This window comes from Phyllostomus hastatus, unplaced genomic scaffold, assembly GCF_019186645.2.
Source record: "Phyllostomus hastatus isolate PE091 unplaced genomic scaffold, TTU_PhHast_1.1 phas_contig_40, whole genome shotgun sequence".
In the NCBI taxonomy this organism is placed as follows: Eukaryota; Metazoa; Chordata; class Mammalia; order Chiroptera; family Phyllostomidae; genus Phyllostomus; species Phyllostomus hastatus.
The window spans coordinates 51,835,139-51,858,927 of NW_025333872.1; the positions used below are offsets into that span (position 1 = coordinate 51,835,139).

Below are 23,789 nucleotides of genomic sequence, written 5' to 3' on the forward strand. Positions count from 1 at the left end.
TTTTCCCTTGTTCACTTAAGGTTTAAGAAATTCGACCACATCAACTTTCTTTTTAATGTAGAATGTCATAGTTTTATTTAGTTCATTAAAACCTGATTGAAACCTAAACGTTATTTCCAGGGTTAGTTTCATGGGTGTGTGACTTGTATAGTTGCACAGAGCACCATGCTTTGAGGGGACCCATGCTTGTTTTAATGCTGTGCTGTTGCCATCCTGCAATCCTTAATACTGAATAAGGGCCACAATTTTTTATTTTTTACTGGGCTCTGAAAATTATAGAACCAGTCAGTCCTGCCTGCTACTAGTATTTGAATAGAATTATCATTTGCCCAATTAATTAAATCTAAGAGCAAAAATAACTTCTTAAATTTTGTTTGATTTGAGAGAGCATGATTTTTGCCTATAGAAAAGTCAATTCAAATTCAGAAAATTACAAAATGTTTTAATCCCTGAGCTTGGCTTCTCTGACAACTGTCTCCTGGCTCTCTGTATTTACTGCCTTTCTCTCATGCTTATCTTTATTGGTTCTTCTAGGTTGGTGAACACCAGGGCTCTCTTCTTTCATTGTACCTTTACTCCCAGGTATCAATTGCTCCTGTGCCCCAATACTTATTTATGAACTGTTGATTTCCAAATCTATATCCCAGCCCATACTTGTCTCCTGAGACACAAACTCGTATATCCAACCCATCTACCAGTCACTCCAATTTAGCATCTTCCAACTTGCAATCTTTTGAATATTGATGCAGATACAGCAGTACATAGTCTCTGTACCCATGGAGATTGTGTTCTAAAGAGGAGGAGGAAGATACTCACACTCTGTATGTGGTTAAATTGTAATAAGTGCTCTGAAGAAGTAAGGCAACATAAGAGGATAAAGAATGATTGTAACAGCATATTTTCGATATCATTCTCTACATTATTTTATCTTAGTGACTGTCATGATCATCTCTCCATCAACGCAATAATAATAAACCCGAGAGTTACTTTAGCCTCCTTTCTGTTTGTCATCACTGCCTCAATTTCCCTAATAATAAATTATATGATCAAGCCCACTTCTAACTATTTCCTGAATTCATCCATTTTTCTCCCTTTCCTTAGTATACTCATCTAAAGTACTGGCATCATCACCATTCACTGGGATTATTTTGCAAAGTTTTCTGACGGTTCCCTCGTCTCTAGTTTTTGTACCAAAGCACAAGTCATTCTCCATACTCACAGAGACTAGTCCTTCCTGAAATCAGATCTGATCATGTTTCTCCCCTGAAAACCCTTTAATGACTTACCCTTATCCTACAGATAACATTTACATCTGTGGGTCTGGCTGACAAAATCCTCAATTTTCCAATTTTTTCTCAGCACCTCTGCCTCGTTCATTATGACTGCAGACCCCCACCCTCACTGGTGCTTCCACTATGGGGAATTTCTTCAACTCCTCAAAGCCGTTGCTTTCTTTCTTATTTCTGAGTTATGTCACATCCTTCTCCCTCTTCACCTGACTAATAATCCCTTAGTGTCAACATCACTTTCTTCTGAACGCCTTGTCTGAGTAATCCAAATTAAATTAGAGTTCTTGGTGTGTTCCTGCTATAGCACCCTGTCCCCTATTTCAATTTCAGCACGTAACAGTCTTTATTTTTACTGCATTTCCAATTGCCTACATTTCCATTTCACTGGGCATAAAGTCCATAAAGACAGGCACTACATCTCTGCCTAGCTTATATTTGTGTCTCTAGCATTAGCACAGAACCTGGTACAGGGCAATGTGTGCTATTCCTGTGTCTCCCTGATTTCTTTCTGAATCTAAATGACATTATGTACGAGTTATTGTATTATTGTGTAAATATAAATGTTGATGGAAGTTGGCCACATCATATTAGGTCTTCATAGTTGGCATTTTTTCCTGGGAAGAATAGTGAAGTGATCCATTTATTTCAGATTGCGTTTCAGTTTTAGAGAGTACATTTACTTCCTCTTTTGCAAAAGCTACATGTGTTACCCTGGAAGTGAATCTGGTTAGTCTAGAGATAGAAAAGGCACATGAAAACAGAGGCAAGATATCAGAAAATGCTTTTTAAGGAAATCAGCCCATTTTTCTTCCTCTCCACAAGGCAGAAATTAATCTTGTAATTTGTTCTTGGAATTCTGAAGAAAAGGCTAGCACAGTCTTTAAATGAGGTTAATCTGGATACATGTGATGGAAAGGATCCTTTATTTGGATTAGAAATGTATTTAATTTTGATATTCTTGTGTATTTACTAAAATCTAGTTTCTCAAAGTAATGCTGTAAATCATTTTTATGAATTTTTTTGCATCATATGAAGCTAAATTTAAAAGTATTCTAGATTTAATCCCTTGAAAACTTAAAATAAGCAATTAAATCAACAACATTCTAAGATACCTTTATTTTGCAAGATGCATTGATTAGAAAATGGATCCATAGATTAATTTTAAAAAATTTTTAATGTGAAGATATTATTTTTTTTATTTTAAGAAATGATAAACAAAGGTTGAATCATTGAAACAATTGTCTGGTAAATTGTATGTACTTATTTCACTGCTGTTTACAATAACTACTCAATGACTTGAAGATTTGCTTTTAGAGCAACCTGAGAAAATCAATTTTAATACTTAGTAAACATTTTAAAAAAGTGAAATGGTCATCTTGTTAATTAGATATTTCTAATGGTTACTGTTGAATATTTCCCTAAATTTAATAGCTAAACATTTGATATTATTGAGAATATAAAAATTATATTCTAAAGAGTTTCTGAAATATTTTAAAGTTCCTTTAAAGTCGTGTTTGACATAAATAAGCACATGTTGAATTTCTATAGCATACAATTGGGAGAATATGGTCTGTTATGTTTCCCTAATTTGTTTTTTATAATAAAGTTGGATATAATGAAATACATAAAAAATACTTAGTCATGACATGTGATTATGAAACTGTGTTTTAGGTAAATACAGTATATCTTTATGACCAAAAGACTTCTAGGAGTGTCATCCTTTAGAGCTGAGCTATCTGCTAATGATTCTGCTCAAGGCAGGAAAAAAAGCATATTAGAGCTTTTCCAAATGAGCACATTCTTAGTGAGCACTGCTGTAATTTTATTTAATAGCTCAAAGCTTCATTTACTGGAAGCAGACACTATGTTAATTAAAAGAACAATGCTTGTAGAAAAGCTTTAAGATATTACTTGATTAATCACTTATTCCTTTTGATGTTAATATTTAGAAAATAATTCTTTAGGTCCCCTGATGCAGTAGATGACCTGGCTAGTTGGTTATAGTTGTCAGAAAGAGGCTGTTTTAGACTGATATGGCATTGAAATGGCTCTTTTTTTCTTACCTGGCAATCTCGGGACCTGACTCTAACTTCTGGGGGTGTTTACATATGACAAGATGCAAAATATGTAGTTTAACCTCAGAGAAATTAGAAAGGGCTCAATTAAACAGTGAATATTACCTAGAATTCAGAAGAAACAATTGCTACTTTTAATTAGATATTTTAATTGGCTCTTCATCCATTAATTCTGTTTATAGATACAATACTTATAATTCCTAATGTGAGTAAAAGTGCACTTTATTTGTTTAATTTTACTTGTAACCAAACATAATAACTTTAACATTTTTTCTACCTAAGAAAGTATTGTTCTCATACATTTTAGAAATATAAAAAAGAAAGGTAAACTTTTCTATAATCCCATTATGATTGTAAACATTTGGATTGATTATCATCTCTGTGTCTTAGATATTTATAAAGATTTAGACAGATATAACAATATTTAAATTAATATGAGGCACATAAGCTACACTCAATTTCATACCTAAGCAATTATTGTACATCTTATGAATATTCATAGTTAAGTTATTCAGTTGTTAAAAATAATGGGATAGGTCTATTAATATGAATCTAGAAAGGTACATTCTTAGTTTTTAAAGCAAATCATAGTATATCCCACTTCTGATTAAAATAATAAACATAAACTCAATATCTATGTGTATGTGTATTTATAGTTCATGCTTTTGAGAATAATTACCTCTGAGGCAGTTTGAAGCACAGATGGTGGGCTCTAAAATATTTTACTGAATGTAACGTTAAACTATAATAATGCATTATAATAGGAATATATTATTTTGTAATATGGACATTAAAAATTTTAACAACCATTTTTACATATCAGTAAATATAGCTGTAGAGAATAATTTTAATATTGTTACAGCATTCAGTTTTATAAATATAACATACACTCCTTAACTTTATGAGGAACATTAAAGCTGCCATATTTTAAATAGCATAAACCACATTACAATGTGTATACACATCTAGGTGCCCTTACATTTTTGTTTCTATGGAGGAAATTCCTCAAGTGAAATTTATAGTGTCCTGGTTTGTGCTTGACACATATTTCCAGATTGTTTTCCAAAATGGTATTACCAATTTTTTCTAGCACCCAGCCATGGGTGCCAACACATCATTATGCACCAATATCTCAGAAATTTTACTGATTCTCTCTCACCTCTGGTTCAACAATGTGAGTTCATGTCATCAAGAAATGAAAGGTGCCTTTTCAATGATAAACACTTTTAGTTGAAAACTAACTTTTAAGTGATCTTTGTTTCATAGAGTGCATTGCATTATCTTTTTTCTAGGTTTTTAAAAGTTATATTTCATTGATTATGGTATTACATTTGTCCCAATTTCCCCCCTTTGCTCCCTTCTACCCGATTGTCCTCTTCCCTCCACAGTCCCCCTTTAGTTCATGTCCATGGGTTGTGCATGTAAGTTCTGAATGGAGCTAATCTCTAAAACATATGCCTAACGTATTGTTTAGGTACTACTATATGAAATAGCAATGTATATTATTATAAAGTAAAATGGTTTACCAGAAAAAGCAAAATGTTTACACTTTGATAGGACTGGGTTCAAGTCACAGGTGTGCCTGTGCCCCCACTGCATGATTTGAGCCTCCGCTGCCCAGAATCTGTTACTTACGTCATTAGATTGTTAAAACTAAATATTTGTAAAGTGCTTACCACACTGCCATATAGTAAGCACTTTTGATCAAATAACTTTTGACCAAATGGCTTTTTGTGAGATATTTACTTTCCTTTCAATAATAAAAAAAAAGACAGAATATTATCCATGGGGTATAATAGTTAAAAAATGATGTGATAAGACAAAGCAATAGCCATTACGCTTATTACTCTGACTTTTTGTATCTGTAATAAACTCACCTCTTATATTTTGATTAAAGTTGGTAATTTTTGTGATGCAGCTAATTTCAAAGAATGATGAATAAAAGTAAACATGATTCTTCTACTTTGCACGCTCAATATGTGTAACAATTTTGTACTGGTTTCTCTGGGAACAAAAGTAGGTGAAAATGTCTAAGTATAAAATGTGTTGAATGTTGTTCAGCACTTAACGTAGAATACTACTTATGTTTTCAGTAATTTTTTCCTTCAAATGCAATCAACTTCAGATATTAATTAGATAGCACATGTTTAAGAGGTGAGAAAGAAAAGAGAAGGCAATGAGAGATACACAATTTTGTAAAAGGAATGGGGTTTTCAGGATCAGGGATACAGAAGAGCAGAGGGAAGATCGTCTGGTGTTGTGAACTCTGGGAAGACAGGAGTCTGCTCAGCTTGCACCGAGGAGCTTTGTTCACACTCCAGAGCCGTCTGAGAGATTGGAGTCAGTGTATGCTTTATAAGACTCCCTTCCATGCAATTCCCTAAACCTGGCACATGAGCTAAATTCAAGCGTACATTTGAATTATTTCTAAATGTCTTTTAATCTGAGTTTCTTCCTCTTACAAATTTATCAAATGTCTGTGGTTTAACTAACAGGATATTTTAAGCTATTTCTATCTTTATTGCCTCATGATTTCTTCAACTTCTTTTTGTTTGTTCTGGTGATTGTTATTAAAATGCTTATTAAGACATTTATAACATCTTCTTGCTACTAATTTCTCTGTGGAATTGCTATTCTTGTGGCTTTCCTCTGAATCTATGCCATATAGTACCCTCCCTTCTCATTTCAGCTGCCTCTGATCAGTTGTCAAATCCAGCAGGTGAAGACTATTGAACTATCTTTTTTTTTTTTTTTACCCTGAGTAAAGTGTCATCACTGTCATCTCTTGCTCTCTGTCTATTTTGAATTAATTTCCTGAGTGGCATAGGATTCAGTGCAAAGAAATGTTGTAATGAAACAACATTTTATGTCTTGGTTTGTGATTTTATGTCTTGGTTTGTGATTTATAATTTGTTTCATCAAGTATCAAACTCCAAAGTATTAATGTCAAGAGTTATATGATACCGCTTAATCGATCATTTCCGATTTTGATGTCAGACTATTAACCTACTAACTAAAAGGGCATCGTGGAGTACTGGCTTGCATTTGGTTTTGGAGTCTTCTATAATTTTCTCCTCAATAATGTTCACAGCGGTGTACCATTAAAGTTCTTTGCTTCATTTCACAATCTGATTGTCCCTGAACCTGTGTAATCCACAGAAGGAGGGGACTGTTGATTCAGACAAAATCTTGGTGCATGTATTTCGGCAAGCATATCATGTGCTCCCGCGTCCTCTCAAAATGGGACAGTTGTCCCATTTTGTACTTTTGTAAACTAATAAACTCACAATATCTTAGTGGTTATCTAAAATTTTCCTACTGTATGGAATGTTTATCTAATAATTAGAAGTCAATAGTTATACATTTTGTGAATTTATTTAATGTAACAATTCTATGCCCTAGTTAGTGCTTTCATGTATATAATTTTGTGTGATCTGCCTTTATATACATCTTATTTTTTAATATATAGCCCAATTCAATGAGGAAATAGAAGTAATAATTTCCTTTTGCTTTGAGTAAACTGCAGCCTATGACTGTATTCTTCAAGATTCTTTTCATTTCATTTGTCTAAAATTCCTTGAAGTTAGTAGTAAAATGAAATCACATTGGTCCTCTAGCTTGTAAAGTACAGGATAACTGTTTTCAAATTCAGTTGGACCCAAATGCATGAAGAAAGTCGTAAACAGATTCTTCTCCATCTCTCATCTTCTTTTTCGTCTGTATTGGCTTCATTCTCAGACAGAGGTGACATCAAGTTTCATTGAAACTGGTACAGAACTTCAGGAGAAAAAAAATGTGCTTTTTTTTTTTTCCTAACGGCTCCCTCAGAATGCCTGGGTTTAACTCATGAGCCAACTTCATGTCACTTGGTTATGCCCAAAGCAGTGGTTGTAACCAGCCCTGGAAGATCCAGAGCCAGGATGCTGGGTCAGGGAATGGACTTGAGGAGAAGAGGGTTCTGCTGGTCTTCTGAGTTCCAGGTTCTTCTCTTTTTAGTCTTCCACTTAGATGAGTCCTAAGATAAAATTATATATAAAGACTAAAAATTTCCATGTGAAGGAAATCCTTTAAATTTAACCCATAAAAAGACAAACATATTTTAATTTTCTGAAAGGAGATGCTAAACATTTCAGAATATAAATACAGTTTAATCTTAAAAAAGAACTAGAGAGAATTCAGTTTTGACCTTTTCCCTCCATATATCCATTCTTTTTAACTTTTATTTTCTTAGCTTTTACCCCCCAAACATTTTGTTTATGAAGCTATGGATATTAATAGAAAATTTTTCCCACTAATTCAATAAATAGACACTACTCCAGACAAAATTAGGTTCCCCTATATTACCCTGCACATGCCACTATATTAATCATTTACTTATTTGTCGAAATCACGTACTGTAAATATCCCCAAAGTATAAATCACCTTTGCTTTTTCATTTTTATTACTCAAGCTCTTAATTGTATTTGATGCCAATAACATCATAATAACATTAAGTATTATTGAATTAGTGAATCAAATTATAGAATGCCTAGAGACAAATAAAAAAACAGTTTAGAAAACATGTTCATATGGCAAAAGAAATATTCAAGAGACCTATGAATGGGCAAGCAAAAGCATTTTCTGATGCTTTAAAACATGATTAGTTACTTCAATATATTTTAAAAGTAGGAAATAATCATGTTAATTAAAGGATTGAAAAGATGGGATTTCCATAGGTTAGGGATCTAAGGTACAGTATAAAATACGAATGTGAAAACTAATGTTATTTTTTCCCTCAAAGTCCTCTTTGGGTTACATGCCATTGAGTTGGCTCTGACTCCTGCCGATCCTATAAATGAATGTTGTCCACAATGTTCTGTCTTCAGCACAGCCCTGCTCAGCTCTTGTAGTCTTGCCTATGGCTTCTTTTTTAATAGAGTGAATCCATCTCACTATTTGGTCTTCCTCTTTTTCTGCTGCCTTTAACTTTTCTCAGTATTATTAACTTTTCCAAAGAACCCTGCCTTCTCATTGTGTGACCTAAGTAGGACACCTTCAACTCTATCATTTTTGTTCCAAGGATGTTTCAAGTTTAATATGATGTAAGACCCACTTGTCCATCTTTCAGGTAGTGCAGAGTATCTGCAGAGCTCTCCTCCAGTACTGTATTTCAAATGAATCGTTTTTTTTTTTTTCTAATCAGCCTTCTTTACTGTCCAACTTTCAGATGTGTGTATATAGTAATTGGAAATATGAGAGTATGGATGATCTTAACCTTTGTCTCTAATGATACCTCTTTGCTCTTGGTGACCTTTCCTAATTCTTTCATTAAGAAAGGCCTTTCAAGATAAGTAAAATCTTTAACAATATCAATTTCATCACTGTCTACATTAAAGTCATATACTTTTTCTGTGGTAATGATTTTTGTCTTCTTCATGTTCAAATGCAGTCCTGCTTTAGCACTTTCTTCTTTTAATTTTAACAGGATTCATTCCAAATCATTGCTACTTTCTGCCAACAAGATGGTATCATCTGTATGTCTTAAGTTATTGATATTTCTTCCACCAATCTTCATTCTTCCTTCCTCTGAGTCTAGCCTAGTTTTTTTCTTTTTGTTTAATCCTTATTGTAGTTTTCCATTACCTTTTAGTCCCTTTACAACCCCTCCCCTGTGTAATCACCACACTGTTGTCCATGTCCATGAGTCCTTTTTTCTTTTTTGCTCAACCCCTCCACCCCTTAATCTCCCCACTGTCATCCTGCTCTCCATCTATGAGTCTGTGCCCATATTTCTTGTTAGTTCAGTTTTCTTCTTTTTATCATAAATGGGTGCTGGATTTTGTAGCCTAGTTTTTTGTTTATATTACATGTTTTGTGTACAGATTAAACAAATAGGGAAATAAAATATACCCTTGTCTGACACCTCTGCCTGATCTAAATTGATATTATCAGTTACTAATGTACTTGAGATTGTCAATTTCTCTACTTCATAATTATGACATATTTTAAAATCTTTAGTTCACATGATTATTTATCTAATTTGATCCTTACAATTCTTTGAGGTAGCCTATTCTCTTACTTATTTTAAGATGAAGAAGTGAAATTATGAAAGATAATTTTATATAGTGACTAATAAGTTACAAAGCTAAAGCTCTAAGTCCTATTTGCTTTCTATGAAAATTTTACTTTCTCACATTTCTGTGGGGAATTACTACTACAGTTTTTTTTAAACTAAGTAAAATATAAAAAGCTAGACACACAGTAGGAACATAAAAATGATAAAGTCTACATATTAGTATCATGTGCTTGTATATCTACTATTTCCCCAGAAACGTCTAGATTAATTTCCATGCTATTCTTCAAATCATACTTAAATTAAATATTTTCTATGATTCAATTTTTGTTTGGGTAAGTTTTATATAAAGTCTTCATTTTTCAATGTTTACAGGCATTTGGAATTAGTATTTACATGAACATTTTAACTCATGATCCAATTTGGGATGTTTGTTTTTGGTTTGCATACTCCATACATGGTTTGTTACTAATAATCAATTTTAATTTATCATATTGAAGTACATATAAACAGTACATATAAACAATATTGATGACTATAAAATTTTAAATGCACAAAGCCTATTTGAGCTCCAAATATCAAAATAATTGGAGATCATCAGCAAGTGCAAAGAATACTTCTTCTTGATATTGACTCTTCCCTGGATCAATAACAGTTTCAAATGTAGCACAAAGCAGGCCAGATTTAACAGGGCCTAAATTATTAAGGCTAGTATGTTGTTGCTAGAGAGTTCATTAACAACCCCATCAATACAGTGTGGTTCATGGACATTAGTAAGAGCTTCAGGGAACTTTTTAAAAGAGAATGAAGTATCTCAATGGACTGATCTTAGTGGAAAAATTTTAATTAGGTAAGAATAATTACATTAGTTAAATGAAACTTTTAATTGAAAACCTGTTGGCATTTTCTAACCTGCTTCACAGCTAGCTATCTCCTAATCATTTATATTTAAAAAGTGAAGTTTATCTCCATGGTGTTTAAGAAATGTCTAAACATCTTGAATTTGTATATAAATGTTTAAAAGAGTTTAGAAAGTGTGGCAGTAAAAGCAAATAGGACTTTCTGTTTGGAAATGGTACATTTTAAAGATGTACATAGGAAAGAAAGAAAATTATATAGAAAATAGTTAGGGTAAATACATATAATTCTTGGAAAGAATGCAAAATAGTCATCTCCTAAAGCTTTCACAAATGCAACATTAAAACTTCATGGAGTGAAGTTTTTATCTTATAAAGCTTTAAAAGCTTACAGAGAAATAATGCTGTTTGTAAAATCATCTTGTTGAGTGTCGTTAAGAAAAGTGATATCCAGCAAGAGTTCTTACAAGATTGAAAGTCCAGAATTATATAATATAAACATACAGAACCAATGAAAATTCTTACTGTCGAAATTAGCATTGGCCACATTTTAGAATATATTTTTCTGTTTGTTCTTCAAAATAGGTTAACTGCCACTATATTTTGGGAAGTTTTAGCTTAAGCCAGGGAGCATATTTTTGAAGAGACATAGACATGCATTCAAATCCACAAATTCCAAGGAACACTAAATAAATGGATTCATTAATATCCATTAATTACTCATGGCATTAAGCAGGCATTAATCCTGCACCCAGCCCTTTCTTTGACAAATCCCAGCAACACTGTCTGTCACCCAGTGCTGTCTCCTTCACTTGATCTTCAGAGCATTGTTGAACTTGAATTTTCTTTTTAACTCATCAACTTGACTGTGAGGCTTAACCCATTCTATTATTTTCCCTTCTCCTTTTTAAATCTTCCTTTTAAGCTTTTATCCCCTTTAGTCCTCGTAGGTACTGAATCCCATACAAATAGCTACCAAAATTCATACTCCTTTTAAAGACCTTCCATCATGCAGTTTCTGGAGTTTCCTTTTATTCAACTAAATGGCAACATAAGAATCTCTCTGGTTAGTTCAAAATGTGAAGTATAGGTATATCCGTGTTTTGACAGTGCAAGAGGATATAAAGAAAGATAAAATACTAAGATATTAGTGAATGACTTTGGATAAGAAGGAAAAAAGCTTTTAGTTTTCCTCTTCAGAGTATCAGGAGGCTGAGGTGGGTTTTAATATGGGTGAGAAATTTAACAACAACTTTAAAACAATAAAAATATAATAAAAGAATTGGCAGGTTTGGGAGGGCTAGGCAGGAATTGCATAGAGTATTAACCCAGCAATGCTTCAACAAAGTGACTTTTGATTTCTATAACTTATTAACTTGCATAAAATGTTGATATAAATGTTTATCATAAAAAACACAAAAAATGAAGAATTATGGGGTTAGATAGAAAATTGAGCTTATGATTGTATTACAAATACCAAAATAAAATTGGAAGGAAATGTGAGTTTTCTAGACTACAATTGTAAACCAAAGGACATTTAAAATCCACCTGGTTCCAGCCCTTCCTCTTACAGATAAAGAATCTGAAGACTAGAAAAATTATTAGGCAGTTTTGCCCAGGTTCACATGACTGGTGTGCAGTTATCTGTTCAGCAGCAGCTCTTTGCTTGGTATAAATGCAAGACCCTATAATATTTTTGTCGCTTATATTTATTCTTTGATCCTAAACATGTTATCTAACACTTGTGTATTTAGTAATTTTTTTGAGCTCTGAATTGTGGCTTCGTGTACACACCACGTTTGTACACGTCAGATTGCTGTTGTATGATAATTTCTCCCTGCTCCTCTCCTTCCAGAACTTGATATGCTTCTTTGAACAGCACGAGGCCTGTTCCTTCATTTAGGCTAACAGTGGGTGCAGAAAGGTTGAAACATTATACTTTCTAAACTGGTTCCTTGTTTTGGATACTATCCATGTTGAAGAGATTGCTGATCTTTTGGTGATCATCATCATCATCATCTAACACCTGCCTATGTACCATGTGCCAGGGATTGTGCAAACTGCTTTAATGTATTATCTCATGCAGTCTGTGCAGTCCTCGCAGCTGCTGGTAAAGAACTCCATTTCAGAGTAGCACAAAGAGCCAGCAACAGAGAAAGCATAATGGCAGCTGCAGTGTAACTGGGAGAATTGTCTCTGACAATTGGCTCCCGACTGGGTCTGAGGGCATTTCTTCATCAGTCCCTCTGTTCTGTTAGCACCTGCTCTGTGCCGGGCAGAGTGCTGGTGCAGTGTGCCAGCTGAATGAGTGAGCACCAGCCTGCCTCCCATGCATGGCCCTCACTCTTGCTCAGAGGAGTGTATAATTCTAAATCCCATTTAGGCTTTTGCTGACAATACAAGGAAGCTTCAGGAGTCAGAATCTACAACTTTTTCCCACCACCCTTAATATCTGCATCTTCTAACTGAAGCATCAATATCTGAAATTGTTTTTCCTCTGGAATCATCTGCCTTTTAAAGGTGATTTTTCCAATAAGTCACTGATACAGAAGATCATCATTTTGTAGTTCTAATTATAAAATGAAGAAACAAAACAAAAAGGGATTTAATTTTTTGTTTATCTATTTTAGATAAAAGATGAAGTCAATGAAAACCCAGATTTCATAAATTTAAATTCCATTTATCAGACTCTTTTGCTGTGTGTGCTATGCACAATACTTGGGATGGGAATTCAGAAATGAGCAGAATTTGAGACATAGGCGCTCCAGAATGGATCTGCCACCTGCCAGCCAGCATTCAGATCTCAAAGGGGACCTGCCTGTGCTTATTTAATGGAAAGATAAATGTGTTCTCAGAACTGTTACTATAAATTCATTTAGAAATGGGACAGAGGCTGTACTCACATTCCTCCCAGGTCTGAATTGCTGGCAGATTTGGTTCACTGTACCTCTGGGAGGTAATACATTCTAACTAGATGGTGGAGTGTGACTGTTATTCAGAACTTTATAGTGCCCATTTCTTTTACAGTTTAAATGAACTTTTTGACTTCATTCATCAATTTATTGAAAAATGTTTTTATACAGTTATGGTGGGTAGGACAATATATGGAATACTGTGCGGGGTATTACAGACGGGCATGCTATTATCCAAAAGATTCTAGAGATCTAGAAGGGAAGATAAAAAGTGAGAAAGCATAAGTAGTTGTATTAAAAGTAGAATGTTCGATGAATAAAGAAGATACAGATCAGCGATGCTTAGTTTGGCATGTTTCTAGAGTAAAATAAAAATCTATGAATCATCTTCCCAGAAAAATGCACAATTACATTTTTGATAGCTGTGTTGGAGTAAAATTGATATACTATAAGCTTCTTAAATTTAACTTGTACAATTTTATAAGTTTTGACATACATATGCACCAATATAACCATCACTACAATCAAGATATGAACTTATATCACAACACTCCCCAGAGTGATTACATACATACAAATGCAAATTATTGCAGACAGCATTGTGAGTGTTTGGAGCCCAGGGTAAGAACCCAAATATGTACACAGGGCTTTTGGAGAATGACATTGTCACCACTGTAACTGCTTGTCATAATAGAGAAAATAAATTGGAGAGGCTATGTTTCAAGTTCCCGTAGTCAAAATTCAGTAGACGTCCCAAAAGCCATGCTCCCTATGAGACATACCATTCAAAAGGAAGGTCCCATCACTGGAAAGAAAAGTAGATAATTTTGATAGCTCTTTACTGAGAGAAGATGTTAGTATATCTGAGAGATTTTATCTACTGGTGTTCTCTTCTATGTCTGCATGTAGTTCAGAATTGTTCATTTCTAACTATTTGCTTCATACAGATATAGCTGTTTCATTTTTTTATAATTCCTAGAACATCTATCTCAGAAGATATCAAAGAAGATATTTAATGATCATGATTACAGTGATCAGAAGCAGAAATAATGTACACTGAACATGCACATAGTTGGTAATTACTGCTTCTAGATTCTTCTTTAAATGAAAGCTAAGTACATAAAAATATTTTAACTGTTCACAATGTCCATTATTATTCCTGTTTTACATATTGAGAAATGTTTCAATTATTCATGCAAAATCAAAAATATTAAACAATAATTTTTTATCATTTGAAACTACTGAAAGCATCTGCTTTCTCTGATTCTTCAATTATTTAAAAGGTGCAATTATTTAAAAGGACTTTTTCAGAGCATAAAGGAAATCTAAGCATATTTCACTGTTCTTTCCATACTTCCACGTCTCATCAGACATGAGGTTACCTGAGAGAGATGAAATGTCACTCGGTGACCAAACTGATTTCTGTGGCAATAGCTCAGCTGTAGATACTAGCTTTTGCCACTCTCCCACCTGCATTCCTGTTACGTGCTCCATGCTAACAGTAGTTAGACGAGGTGAAAGATAAACCCAACAATAAGTTAGTGAGGTGGTTAATGCATAACGAAACTGTAGGCAAAGGCACTTTTCATGATCTTTTAAACCACCATTTAGAAAGATCACTACAGATTTACTGAAATGTGTAGGACTGTATTGCACAATTTTAAAGGTTTGCAAAACTAGTTTTTGACTGACAGACATTCTTTGTAGGTTAATTAACTTATTTTAGAAAGAAAAATAAAGTCCCAGCTCCATTCTAGTCTGAGATAGGCTCTCAAGGGGGCTCCAACCGCTATCAACAGCTGCTTGACCCAGCTCTGGAGAACAGAGGTCTGCACTGAACTCTATCTCTGCCTATCTAGTCACTCTTTCTCCTGGGCTGTATTCCCAGGGCGAACAGATCGTCTAACTTTCCAATAAGTGTAACCTATTTATATATAAATGAGTAATTATACTTGAAAGAGAGAAAATAGGACAGATTGTTTTGTCTTCACTGCTGATTTTTTCCCCTCTGCTTAGCTTTTGTCTTTGTAGTTTAGGATGTGAATGACTACAACTTTATCTCACCCCCTCACATGAATTTTAATAGCCAAATTGTACACATTTTTCATGTTAATTTAATTGGCTAAATTACAATTATGTTTAACCTTGAAACTTTCCTTAGAGGTAGCTATGATGTATGGAGGAAAATATCTGACTTGGGAGCCAAATGAACTTTTATTTGAATATCAGCTCAGAGACATACTTACTCTCTATGGGACTTGGGAACATAATTGACTAGTATTCAGCAGAGCCTCCAAAAATATGAAACGCGGCCATTAGTTTTTCCTCCTTTACTTTTCATAGTTTCAGTGGGGATATGGCTTAGGGAGGTAGTAAATTATGATAGGGACTGTGGTTTTAAGAATTAGGCCTTGTCTGAGTCTTGTTTCTGAGTCTTATTCCTGCCAGACTCTTGTTGTGATAGTTTGTATGGTAGTTTTAAAAGCTAAGCTTTGCTTGAGTCTTGTTTTCTGTGTCTTGTTTCTCAAAGTAATAAGACCTTGAGAGAATTGTTTTAACCTTGCTACCCTTCTAAGACCTACAGTCTTTGTGAAAATGCATGTAAAGAAAATAACAGGGTTGTGCAGCATAAAGTGAGCATGCAGTGCAACTTCATAGTAGTATAAAAATGATGGCACAGTAATTAACCTGTGTGTCTCTTTTTCTCCCCTTCAGTCCTACCCCTTACTTCTTTTTTCCTATTTCCCACTGAGAGAGCAATCAAGGCAAGGGACTACAGATTCAATGAGGGTGTGAAAGACTTAGCAAGAGCAGCTCAATCAATCTTTATAATTTAGAGCTGGGAGTGAGAGAGGCCCTTTAAACCTGATCTTGAAAGATACTCTGCTGTCTGAAAATCTTCTGAGCAGCAGCTATGTAGCAGAAATCTACTCCTTTCATGAATTTGTTCCTGGTTAACATTACTAACTTCCTAACTAAGCTGTTATTGATCCAATCCCATACGTTGATGTATTTTATTTTTTGTGTGAAATTATTTTTATCAATTTTCCACAATCTATACATTTCCTTACTTTGCAGTGCATTCTCATTACATGAATATTTATTGCTTATCAAAAATTATACAGATTGGTGCGTTCAAGTACTTACTGGTATTTCTTATATTTTGTAACTTCAAAGTAACTTAACCTATTTTGCTTTATTAAATGTAGAGCACTGAGCAAAAATACTTGAGGGAAGGATGTGACCTCTGGATAGATTGTCTGGATTCAAATCCAGATTCCCATCTATAAGATATGTTAGGCCAGTCACTTGACAGTTTTCTGCCTTGGTTTCTTATTGGATATAAATTTAATGGACTTCCAGCTGGATGATGATTATGACAAGTACAGGAAACGATTTAAGAAGAATACCTCACACACAGTAAATACTCAACAAATGTTAACTGATATTATTACTAATACAAGGCACATTTTTAAGCATATGCATTTTTGTGAAAACATGATAAACATTTTTGAAGACCTAGTTCCTCATAACTTTTTAAAGTGAAAGAACTTTAATATGTACAGTTTTTCAAAGAAGAAAGTAAAGGTAAGTCTGACAGAATATCAAATTTAAATGTAAGATAAAAACATATTATCACATAAAACAACTACTCTAAAGTAGGCTGAAAAAAAGCCCCCTTAATTAATGAAAATATGTAAAGAACAGTTTAAGAATCTCTATATTTCTCTTTATCATAAATTAACAATTTTTAAAGTTGGAAATCAAGAATCAATTTGACCAATAACTTTTTAACTATTTAAAATATTTTCTCTAGTACTTAACTTACACAGAGTAGGGCAAAAGTAGGTTTACAGCTGTCATTATGCAAAATAGTTTGTTCTTATATTATTTATTAATTATTGTATTATTTTCCATATAAACAACTGTAAACCTACGTTTGCCCCACCTTGTAGACTACTAAATACACTATCCCTGTTAAAATAATACTTAAAATCACAGTTCTCAAACAATTTTACTATCAACTATTGCGTCCTCTGATTTTGAAGCTGCAACTATGTCCCCAAAGCAATATTTTGAACTCTGATTTAAGCTAATTTGTTTCTTATCATTGTCATTTTAGTTGTGGTTATAAGTCAGTAAATCATGACAGGATAGTGGGAATGTCATAGATTTTGTTCTTTCAGTTATGTTGTGGAAATAGATAAAAGTTTCCCTCTTGGGAATAATTTTATTGGGGTAACCTTCCATCTTTAAAAAAAATTGTAAAAACCTAAGAAAAGGAAACATTAAACTTCTAGTCACTTTTAATTCCCAGAGTAATCATTGGTATCATTTTATTATATTTTCTTCCCTCTGATTTCTTTTTTCAGTGGTTGTTGTTGCTCATGCAACATGCAGTATGATAAAGAACACCAGCCAAAGGCAGGGAGGCCTTTGAATCTGGGCCTCTCTCACTTCTTAACTGTGTGGCTTTCATTAGTTACTTTACCTCTCTCAGCCTTGTTTTTGTCATTTGTAAAATAGGAACATCAGTAGTGTTTGTTATTAAATCATTATTGTGAGAGTCAAGTAAGTTAAATAGCCCATGTCAAGTACTTATAAAGATGTATATAAAAGTTAATACTGGAAATACAGTTCTGTATAATCTATTTTTACACTTAACATATACCATGCAATTTTCAATTTGATTATTTTCAAAAACATGAAAAGGTCACCAGGTCTCCACTTTTATCTATTTTTAAAAATAAGTAATGTATGCAGCCTTTGATCTTATGTTTGATTTTCTTAAGGCAATTACTGGGTTAAAAGAAAATGGTTTTTTTTAAGGTTCCTTGTGGTGCAAATTGCAAAATAGCCTTTATCTTTCATCTAGTTTGAAGGTGTTCATTTTTCTATACTTTTTAACAGTGATTTTTGAAGAGATATTTTATTTTTAAGTTATTTTTGAACAAATATTTATTTACTAAAAATCGAATGTGTCTTTCATATCTTAGTAACTGTTTTTATAACCACCTGTGTGATATATGAAATACATCTTCTGAATGTTAACTCAGGCCAAAGTCAAATATCAGTCTCAACCTCAGGCTCGTGATGCATGCCTGTATCCATCTCTTTGTCTATTCTAGTTTTCACTATGCAGCCATCAAAGTATGTGAAAATTGTCAGCTGGTATTTATAAAATGAAGTTTATGAATCTGAGCTAGTCTCCCCAAAGATTTATGAACTATAAAGTGCATTATTAGGGTGTTCTGTCATTGCATTGTGCTCTTTAGCTGTCTTCCATTTTATGTGGTAGAGCTCCTTAGGATCATTTGCATAAAAGATACTGTGTGTACTCATTTTGTATTGTATTGTGGCAAGCACTATAATCTACAGGGTTCCTATTCATTTTGGAATTCATTTCACAGCTCACTAATTGTGTGAATGAGAAGAGGAAATACACGCATTCATTCCCAGGCATGCCAAGCAGATGGCCCCAAGTTCATTGCTACCCGCACTGTCAGCGCGGTCCTCATATGTAGGTAGTGAACCTGGCATGGATCAGTCAGACAGAATGTGACGGTCCATTTCACCCAGAATTGACAGTCACTGAGCCTGTGGTTCGTTATGATTTATAAACATTTTAGTTTTTTTATCATCAACTTCTGAAGTGGTCAGTCATTTGAGCAGGTGCAAATATGGTAGAATTCGTACTCGTTTTACATGAGGAGCCAAAATGAACTTCATTCACATGGAAATTTTAGAAAAGAAAACAGTAGAGAGGATTAAGCATAGTTTCTTGAAAAGGGATTAATACATGTATTGATATTCAAAACTGTAGTATCATTTCTGAGATTGAATTTTTTGAAAAAGTGAATTAAAGAAAAGATCATGGTTTATTTTTTACATTTTTAGGTGAATCTCCTATAGAATCTCTTTTTTTTCTTCCTATACAAGGAAATAATTTACTTATTTATGTTTATATTCAATATGTAATTTATGTAGCCATTTGAAATGTTAGCAATTAAATTATCTGTGTGTGTGTTTCTGTTGTGAGAGAGTAAAATAGATACAGAGGTACTAACAACAATGAAATAATGAATGTCTTTGCACGTTTCTTACTTCAACAGAGATACTAGAACAACAGGAAATTGGGTTATTCAGGGAAGGTAGATTAGTTAAATATTCTAATGGAACCAAAGTAGAAATTTGATCATAATATCTTAAGAGAACCAAAGCATGTGGGGATACATTTCTGTATTGTGGGTGTATATTTCTCTTATCCCTTCACTGTATTTAGTTCCAAACCATCACCATGGGTTTCACATATTTCATGGACTCCATGTTTCTTTTTTTCTTGGCTTTCAGACTGATGCTGCTCTGATGTATGATGCTGTGCATGTCGTGTCTGTGGGCGTTCAACAGTTTCCCCAGATGACAGTCAGTTCCTTACAGTGTAACCGGCACAAACCCTGGCGCTTTGGGACCCGCTTTATGAGCCTAATCAAGGAGGTATGTCAGGAGATGTGCATCTCCCCTCTTTTGTCCTCAAGCTGAGTGCATTGAGATTATTGCAGTTTTCTTAACAGGTGACCTTTTATCTTTTATCTTTTTATCTTTTAAATTAAACTTTCTCTCTTCTCCATACAAGCAAATTAACGTTGTTGCTTAATCATCAAATGAAAGAAGGAAAATTGCATGATAAATAAATCGACATACTTCAAAATATCTGTTAATGTGTAAACAGATGAAAATCTGTGACCTGTGGTTTATGACATTGTTAGTTTCACATTCCTGACTTTGTGTGTGTGCTACTTGTCATTTATGTGATGTGGAGATATAATGTTTAAAAGAATGCTTGTTTATATTTTAGGCAATAAAACATATAATGAATTTTAACATACATGCGCTTCATGCTGCATTAAATTACACCCAGGTTGTAAATCTTAAAGAATTATCTTTTAGATCCATGCTTCTTAAACATGATATCTTGTTATTTTAATTATACTAACACTTAACATAAACATATGGATATATAAAAGTGCAAAGTTTACTTCATATTACTTTATAATACAATCATTCTTATGGCCATATAATATTTTATCTGTTACAGTAATAGACTATGTACATACTGAGAAAGAAAAGAGAATATTCTTAAAAATCACACACACACACACACACACACACACACTTCTTTTTCCCTATTCTTCCTATCACAAAAAAAAAATTGTTAGTTTAGGATACTTTTCATCCAATTAAATCAGGAGTATTTATATGAAAGCTTATGAAAATTTAATCCTTGCTATGGAAAATCACAGGTATTATTGTCATATAAAATTTTTCATTAATGGCTTACAAGAAATCATCAGTTCATCTTACAATAAATTATTCATCTTGAAACGAAAAGCACAAATAGGATTATAATTAAGAATCTCTTGCTCTTTGGAAAAAATATATGAATTTTTCTTGTCTAATTCTTATAAAACTCTCAGATAGGTGAAATGATTCTGCCTGAAGGATATACATTTCATTTATTGTTCCACATTATATTTACTTCTGATTTAAAACAGCATCAGAGAGCTGCAAATGCCGTGCACAGGTTTGGCTAGTTGAAGAATTGCTTTTTCTGAATGCAGTGCTTGAGTATTGAGGCGTGTGTCAAACAGCCCTGTAAAAACAGTTGCATGAACCTCACTGTTATATTTATGGTAAGGTGTTGGTGAGGGTCTTGTCCACTAAATCACAGTGTTGCTGTTCTGAGTACAAAAAGAACACATTTCTTGCAGGCCTCAGTCAGTATCAGAAAAAGCTGAGCTTCTCCTGGGTAGCTGGTATGTCTTACATTATGGATCCTGTGTATTTTTTCATCATATTTTCTTTATTTTGGTTGCTAGGAAGTTCAGGATTGAATCTGTGATTGAATTTATTAGTAGTACAGTTTCACCTGATGTAAATTTCCTGATGCCTTCTCTGCCCCAGCTTTGTTTTTCTATTTGACATTTCTACTCCTGTGCTTTTGATTACATTGCCTATTTTTTATAGTAGCATGGATTTGTGTTAATTCCCTGAAATAATTTTATTTGGAAGAAGTTGGTTTAAAAGTAACATTTCTTCCTTGCTGGAGACCAATTAATACATGTTTAAGCTCACTGATAACATGTTGTGGAATACATAGAGATATGTATTATATTTTTTTCTATTTAATTTGTAATTTATTAGCCTAAAACTATTTTAAAATATATACCCATATGTACCCAAGAAGCACCCAAAGCATTAGAAATGTAGTAATGATAACATCCATTTTTAGTCTTTATTCTTTAAAACTTTATACTTGTGAGTATATGTTACATTATTTAAATTTTTCATATATAAATGTTTTTTCAATTTATTTCCAAATAACAAATAATAGAAAACATCTATTTTTGGCAATATAGCTGGCAGAATGGGAAACCTTCATATGTGTGTGTGTGTGTGTGTGTGTGTGTGTGTGTGTGTGTGTGTGTGTTTTAAAGCCTAGTTATTTGCTCACCTTTGAGGGGGTGAACACATTAAGTCTATTATCACATATACTTCCTTTTACATGGAAAACTCTTACTACAGGAACTTTAATTTTATGTGAAATAATTTTGATACATTTCTCCTAGTCTCACTTAGGAGAAACTAATCAGTTGATTATTCTCAGGGGAAAGTTGTATAACCAAAGCATTACAATATAGGTTTTCCTAGATTCTGTTTCTTTCACACTAATAGTATAGGTTTATTTTCACGTAAGTATGAATTTAAGAGTGGTATTTTATAACAATAATTCTTTTTATAATCTCTAGTGAGATAGGTACTATTTTCTCTATCATAAGTTACTAAATTATTTTCATTTTTGCTAGAAGAGATTTGCTATTTTAAAATTCTATAGCAATGTATGCTTATAAGAAGTAATGAAAATGTTTTCCTTTTTTTGTGGAAAAGTGTTTTCTCTTCCCTTTCTTTACTTATTTACTAATCTAGTTTTTCTTTCCTACAGGCACATTGGGAAGGTCTCACAGGCAGAATAACGTTCAACAAAACCAATGGCTTACGAACAGATTTTGATTTGGATGTGATCAGCCTCAAGGAAGAAGGGCTGGAAAAGGTATTTTAGGCATTCAGCTCATTTACTTTTCATTATTAAATGAAACACACATACATACAGATGAGGGAAATAGAGTTAAAATGCTAGATTTGAGCCATACAGTAAACATCATGGGGATATATTTGCAATGAATTAGTGTAAATGAGAGTTTAGAGAGAGAATAGCCTGAAGGCCAATGGGTTGCTTGGGGAAATATTCTAGTTTGGAATAATTTTAGTATAGAGCCATGAATTTAAAACTATTCTGAGAGTGGAAGTGAGAAATGAATAAATAGTGACAGAAGGGATTAACTGAACCTCTAGCAATCTTGTTAATTCAAAGAATAGTAGGGCATTGGGATGCCCTATGTTTTAAAAAACTAATGGAGAAGCCAGGTCGCAAAAGTGGGAGGAGACAGTAATAAAGGTAGAAATCAAAGACTGGAGAACAAATTAGTGGGAGAAATTAACGTTGGAAAGAAACCGGTACAAATCTTCTGAGAAGACATAAGGTATTGAGAATGGTTGAAGGCAAGTTAGAGAAAAAGATATTAAAAGAGTTCACATCATATGTTTTTATTATCTTCAAAAGTTAATATATGAAGTCAACCCCATAAAAGAAAGGTAGGATTTACTTTATTCAAATCTTAAGAATAATGTAAGTAAGCCCTGGCTGGCATAGCTCAGTGGATTGAGCGTGGGCTGCGAACCAAAGTGTCACAGGCTTGATTCCCAGCCAGGGTACATACCTGGGTTGCAGACCCTAACCCCCAGCAACCGCACATTGATGTTTCTCTCTCTCTCTCTCTATCTCCCTCCCTTCCCTCTTTTAAAAAAATAAATAAATAAAATCTTTTTTTAAAAAAGAATAATGTAAATGTTTGGAAATGACATTGTGGCAGACCTGACTTTGAGTCAGAAGTAAAGTGCTGTTAAGTAGCAAAAGGTAGTCTTTTTTTTTTTTTAATTTAGTAGAATGGCTGAGATCAAGAACTCAATTCAGATGAATGAGGCTAGAATCCTTGCTCTAACATTTACTGTTTATGGACAGATATTTTTAATCCCTCTGAAACAGACTGTCTTCAGCTACATCATGGGCAGCAGCAATATTTGCCTCACGAGGGCTCGTAAGTCTTGTTGACTTGACTTTTACTTTTTCCTGAAAAGTACTTACCAACCCATAGATGAAAAGACATAGAGTTCCTACCTTCATAGAGCTCTCAGTTTGGAAAGGTCGATATATGGTGATTCAGGAGGCTTAAATTATAATTCTATATGATCTCACCTATAAGTGGAACTTAATAAATGAAACAAATGAGCAAAATATAACCAGAGACATTGAAATTAAGAACAAACTGACAGTGACCAGAGGGGAGGGGGAGGGAGATAACAGGGGAAAGAAGGGAAAGGGTCATCAAGGAACATGTATAAAGGGCCCATGGACAAAGCCAAAGGTGGGTAGGATGGAGGGTGGGAGGTAGGAGTTGATGGGGTGGGCAGGAATGGTGGGGGGGAAA

General features: G+C 33.6%; 1 protein-coding gene across 1 annotated transcript in view; it reads left to right on the forward strand.

The window, feature by feature from the left end:
- Positions 1-23,789, forward strand: part of GRIK2 (glutamate ionotropic receptor kainate type subunit 2) — a 585,197-nt gene that overhangs the window by 349,190 nt on the left and 212,218 nt on the right. The window contains exons 8-9 of the mRNA XM_045844097.1: positions 19,537-19,680; positions 22,187-22,294. Coding sequence (XP_045700053.1) covers positions 19,537-19,680; positions 22,187-22,294 — 252 coding nt within the window. The remainder of the gene's footprint in view (positions 1-19,536; positions 19,681-22,186; positions 22,295-23,789) is intronic.